Source organism: Pteropus vampyrus, unplaced genomic scaffold, assembly GCF_000151845.1.
Source record: "Pteropus vampyrus isolate Shadow unplaced genomic scaffold, Pvam_2.0 Scaffold36, whole genome shotgun sequence".
NCBI lineage: Eukaryota > Metazoa > Chordata > Mammalia > Chiroptera > Pteropodidae > Pteropus > Pteropus vampyrus.
The window spans coordinates 12,049,192-12,055,191 of NW_011888817.1; the positions used below are offsets into that span (position 1 = coordinate 12,049,192).

General features: G+C 45.1%; 1 protein-coding gene across 5 annotated transcripts in view; it reads left to right on the top strand.

The window, feature by feature from the left end:
• Nucleotides 1-3,488: 3,488 nt before the first annotated feature.
• TEKT2 (tektin 2) overlaps nucleotides 3,489-6,000 on the top strand; it is a 5,531-nt gene continuing 3,019 nt past the window's right edge. Inside the window, exons 1-4 of one of the 5 annotated variants that reach the window (XM_023529368.1) lie at nucleotides 3,489-3,579; nucleotides 4,287-4,484; nucleotides 4,569-4,694; nucleotides 4,898-5,103. In XM_023529368.1, coding sequence (XP_023385136.1) covers nucleotides 4,329-4,484; nucleotides 4,569-4,694; nucleotides 4,898-5,103 — 488 coding nt within the window. In that variant the 5' untranslated portion in view covers nucleotides 3,489-3,579; nucleotides 4,287-4,328. Of the gene's footprint in view, nucleotides 3,580-3,649; nucleotides 4,485-4,568; nucleotides 4,695-4,897; nucleotides 5,104-6,000 lie in introns of those variants that run through there. The other 4 variants (XM_023529369.1, XM_023529370.1, XM_023529367.1 and 1 more) reach the window with 4 other exon arrangements.

Sequence of the window (6,000 nt, forward strand, 5' to 3'; positions counted from 1 at the left end):
TTAAAAAAGTAATTTACTCTGGGGAAATTACACCCAACTCCCATGGCAAACACCTCTTACATAAAACCTCAAGATCTTCCAGTATACCTTGGAGGAGGGTTACTTGACTGTAAATAGCCAAAGCCAGTCCCGATTTAAAGCAGGAGTCTTCTAATGTGACACTAAATATTTGTTGCTTGGAAAACATTTTCACAATCGTAGTTCTCAGATTCCTAAGACAGCAATTTCCAGAGAGAAGGCCAAAATTTGGTTTAATAGTAAACCACAACTGAAATCTTTGCTGTCATTTGCCAAGCATTTTAGTAAGATGTTTTGAACTTAGATTACCTACATATGACAAAAAGAAGAGAAAGGGGGGGGCAAAAATCTTCAAATTTGGACTTTGTTTTTCCACTTAAGAGGGAAGGAAAGCTAAAATAGAACAGCTTTTAAGATGTTCAGTTTTGCATTTTTGCATATTGGAAATAACGATATTTTAACATGCTCCTAAATAGAAAAGAGTGAGTAAAATTTCATTAATCTTCTGAATGATCTTTATATCTGTTTTTCCCTTAGATTTAAATTAAGTAGCAAACCACCTCAAATCGACACCAAAATAGGAGCTACTACTTTGTTCGAGATTAGCCACTTAAAAGAAAAATAAAGCTAACTTATCTGAAATCAATCCAGGTAAAAGATAGTTAACAATTATGGAGAAATTATAATCCAGTATTAAGTTAGATTATCAAGAAGCATAGTGGCGTATTTCAGTAGGAAAGATGGGAGATGGAGAGCACTAAGAAGAACTATGTTTGCCTCTAGGCATTGGATGTGCAATCAAAAAAGAGATACTTAGGCTTCAGAGGACAACACACAAAATACACTGCACATATACACCTCCAGAAAACATAGCAGTTATCTTCAGTAGCTAGATGTAGGAATACCTTATCAAGACACTTTTTCATAATAGAATAAGATCAGCTAACCAAATTTTAAAGTACTTCTAAACATTGTTCTAATTAATAAAACTTGTACTCTCTGATGATTTTAATCATTGGAATTTGCTAAATTAGGTAATGCTATGACTAGGAGGAGGAAATTGAGAAGAACAGAGAAGATACATACCATAAGACCACAGATTTTGAGAGAAAATGGCTTATTGCAAAGGCATGTCATGTCTGGCTAAATCTCAATCACTTTTAAAAAATGTTATGAGTTTACATTCTTCTGTTTCACATTTTTTTCACATTTAAAATTCTTGCTTCATTGTCTCTATGATCCTTTTTAATGCACGAGAATGCTGAATACTCAGGATTTTTTAAATCTGAAGAGAGAGAGCAGCCAACTGAAGTATATTACAACGAAACACACGCCAGTCATGCACAGCATCTTCCTCTTCATAATGTCTATGTGAGAAGTGGCAGCTGTATCTAAGAGCACCATTCCCAGGTTACTACATACATCAAACAGAAATGTCCTGTGTGAGGATTCCTTTGAGCATATGGAGTTCTTTCTATAGAAGTCTACATTTGACCAGATGTCATGATCACAAAACACAGAGAGAAAACTGCCCACAAAGTTTTGTTAGAAGTAAATTCCCTATTCCATTTCAATAAATACACAAGTCCACCAACGAAAGCCAAAAATATCCCCAACTTGAAGGGGTCGTGGTAATTTGTAGGCTGTCTGATTCTTATGTTGACCTTCTTTCTCTCAGTCTCAGCAGTACAATCACCCGTTTACTCAGCTATAAGTCCCCCTCCAAATGATAAATGTCATCTGATCTAAATTTCCTTTTAGCAGAAAAGTGGAGGAAACTTGGAACTGACATCAGCTGGAGCATTTGAAAGGCCTCAGGGCTTTCATCATAATCCACTGCAGTAAAAAAAATACCTTGCTGGTGAGTGCACTGAAGCATTGCCAGGCATTTGCCAAAATCTGAAATCCTTCAGCAGCATGTCTGCACATTACATGTGATCTAAACTTCTGGACATCAAAATTATAGAGTAGTTTCTTGGTGTTTCTAGTACAAAATAATAGAGCACGGCATCACTCATTCTTATCACTGTTTTTCTTGGTCCGGATGTGTGGGAAGCTTAATGAGTCATGAACACCAAGGCCACCATCATAGCCAGAGATGTATGCCAAAGTCCCCACCATTCTGCCATATTTGTTTACTTCTATCTGTTATAAAATGTTTCAAATCATATAAGCCAAAAATCAATCATTTCTTCTAGCAATTAATTTGTCCAAGACTTTTTTTTTTCCTTCTTTAATCCTAGTAAAAGAGGTACATCACAAATTCCCTACCCATGTGTGGTTTATGAGCCATATATTACAGTTCAGAAAAAAGTATTCTGTGGTCAAGGAAGTTTGGGAAATGTTCTAGCCTCAATCTTTCTGCAGAGCTCAACTCGCATCTCTAACTGCCTGCTTGGACATCACCTGGATCCACCACAAGCACCTCAAAGTTGTCAAAAGCCAAGCTCATCTTCCCCTGGCCAGCCATGCCCTTGGTTCTTTGCCTCCCTTCCCTCGTGGAAGGGTAACACCAACCCACCAATCACTGAGGTTTTAAAACTGAGGCCTCTTCATGGATTCCTCTTTCCCTCATCCATCAAACCCAAACTCGGCCTCTGAGGCAGGCTGCCTGCGTCCGGATCCGAGCTCTCCCACTTAGTTATGTGACCCTGGGCACCTTCCTTACTTCTCCATGCCTCAGTTTCCCCGCCTGTGAGAGGAACATCATAATAGCACCCACCTCATGAGGTCCTCCTGCACAGGCCTCATAAGAAGACTAGGCCGACGTGTTGGAAACAGCATCCCTGCCTTCCTTTCGAATTCCGGCACCACCACTAGAGACAGCGTGGAGCTGTAATAGAGCAGAGAGGACAGACCTGGGGATCAGACACACCTGAGTTTCCATCCCTGCCTTTTAGCAGTGCCAATCTCTTTAGATACCTGTGAAAATGGAGATAATGCTTACCTCCTAGTTATGAACAATAAATATTAACATTTCCCAAGGCCTAGAACAGTACTAGCACGGTCGAATTTTTTTGCCTCTTTTTTAAAGAAATGGTTGAATTTTGAGCATTGCTTCTAGTACCAGTTCCTCTCCCACGGATGTACCTTCTCCAAAAACGATCATTTCTTCTATGCCATCAAGCAGGTGGGTGAAATTGTTGGAAAATACCACAGGACCAAATGAATGCGTGTAAATAATGTCAAATATATTTACATTTCTGAAAGGATATCTGCTGAGGAATGCCCCCTGAGCGGGATATTACTTTTTCTATGCACTGTAAGTATGTTTTACCATATCGATGTATAACTTTTATCAAAATAAAATTGTTTAACTTATAAATGAAGTGAACGCGATATCCTGCCGCCCTTCTCCTCGCGCTCCCCACTGCAGCTGCAGCCCAGCAGCCGCCTCTTTCCGACCCCAAAGGCCTCTCCGCCCAGCCGCCCCCGCTCCGCGGTTGCCAAGCTAAACACGGGGACGGGGGTTACCCGCGAGCGGACCGGCCGGTGCCTAGCAACCAGGGCGCTTAACAGAGGAGCTGGCGAGGCCAGGCGGAAGTCCGAGCTGAGAAGGAGGTGAGAAGCCGAGGGGGGCGGGCGCTGGGGGGCTCACACCCGGGGCCGAGCTCCCTTCCTTTGTCCCTCCTCCTCCTCCTTTCTCTGTGTCAGCGCGGAGATATTAATTAAGAGACGATTATCCTGGGGAGGGGAGGGCTGAGGTTCGGCTGAGAAATAGAGCGACCCCCAGCTCCTCCAACTGGGGCCCTTCGCACACCAGCTCCTCCTCCTTCCTCACATGTGCAGAAAGCGGGAGTATGACCACCAGATGGGGACCGGGGCCAGCGCCTCCCTTCAAATTTCCCTGTACCAACCTGTATACACTGCAAAACTAGCTTGTCCTCTCTGGATGGAGGCCAGGAGTCTTTCTCTTAGAACCCTCACGGGTCTTGGCCAAAGCTGGGAGTGGGTTGGGGGGAAGAAAGTAAAGAAAGCTCCACAAGACTTGGTTGCTGGAAGTTGGGGTGGAAACTAGATTAAGTGCTATTTTTCCTGCCAGCCCCCACCCGCCCTACAAAGCATTTGGCAACACACACACACACACACACACACACCCCTGCTCCAGGACCTACAGAGTCTAAGAGTTTGTGTCTGTGGATAGATGAGTTGAATAAAGCAAGAAGTGGCTTGCAACAAAATGGGACAGGAGCAGGTCCTTTGGAGGGGGCTTTCTATCTAGGAGAAGATCTCCCGACAGTCTCTGCAGCCTTGTTTTCCCTCTCCAGTAGAGGTGGGCGTCTTGGGACAGGCCTAGGGTCCCCTGCACCATGGCCACACTGAGCGTCAAGCCCAGTCAACGCTTCCGGTTGCCAGACTGGCACACTAACAGCTACCTGTTGTCCACCAACGCTGAGCGGCAGCGAGATGCATCACACCAGATCCGCCAGGAGGCCCGGGTTCTCCGCAATGAGACCAATAACCAGGTTGGGAGCGGGAGCCTAGGTGGGTGGGCCAAGGGATATCCCCCAACCATCAACGCCGTCTTTATCTGGCTCTGTCTCTTCCAGACCATTTGGGATGAACATGACAATAGGACTCGACTGGAAGAAAGGGTTGATACTGTCAACCGATGGAAGGAGATGCTGGACAAGTGTCTAACGGATTTAGATGCTGAGATCGATGCCCTGACACAGGCAGGGAACTAGGGCAGGGTGCCAGGAACCCCTGCTGCAAGGAGATCTCCCCTCCCTCCCCACTTTGAGATCGGGAAACCCTTGATGGGGATATTTGGTGGCATGTCCATCTGAGTCACTCACTGGCCTCTCTGCTAAAAGTGGGGATGAGAGCTGCTTCCCAGTAGGTGGCCCACCAGCCTCCTGTGCCCTCTCTTTTCTAGATGAAAGAGTCAGCAGAGCAAAACCTGCAGGCCAAGAACCTGCCTCTGGATGTGGCAATAGAGTGTCTGACCCTGCGGGACAGTAGGCGTGACATTGATGTGGTGAAGGACCCTGTGGAGGAAGAGCTGCACAAAGAGGTGGAAGTTATTGATGCCACCAAGAAGGCCTTGCAACGGAAGATCGGCCAGTCCTTTGAGAAGCTCTGGTAAGGGAGAGAGATGTCATTTACACGTTCATCTGCACTTTGAGGCTGTATGTCTTAAATGTGGAACATATGTACTGTGGCTGACGAACAGCTGGCACTCAGGCTGCCTTCGGCCCCTGCTGTGCTCATGGCAAAAACCACCAACTAGCACTTTTCCCACCACCTAGACATGGTTTCAGAATACTTCTCATGACCCTGCTCTAGGCAGCCATGGTCAGTTGATTGGAAGCATGAGAGATGAAGCCCATTTACCACCTCCCCAACTGAGTACTTTATTGTGAGTGTGGATGTGTGAGTCTTTGTGAGTGTAGCCAATACGTGTGCTCCTGTCAATTTGTGCAAGCACATGGGTGTCAATTTGTGCAAGCACATGGGTGACAATTTTGTGAGGAGCTCATCCAGCTATGGTGGTCTTTGTCTCAGCTGCAGTGGCAGAATTTTGTGAGGAGCTCATCCAGCTATGGTGGTCTTTGTCTCAGCTGCAGTGGCAGCTCCATTGTCACTCCAGCCTCCCCATGCCTTGCCGCGTCCTCTTTCTACCGTGCTGCGTGACAAGGTCCGGAGATGGGGACAGAGGCTTCAAGGAATGCATCGTCAAGAACGAGGACGTGGCATGTGTTTAGGGATAATTGGTTTCTTAGAAACGATCTTATTAATGGGGGAATTTAGGTAGCACAAATTCTAGTAAGTGTAAACGCTTACAAATGGATTTCCTCAAAATTGGCTCTGAGGAAAACATAGTAAATTCCCTGCGTATGGAATCAGCTCTAGTCACCCTGACGTGTCCAGAATGCGTAAACCCTTTATTTGAACAATTATTAAGAGAAATTCCTTTTGACGTGCCTCTTAAAGATGTCATGAATAAATTATAACAAGCTGAATTACTAGAACCAGTTT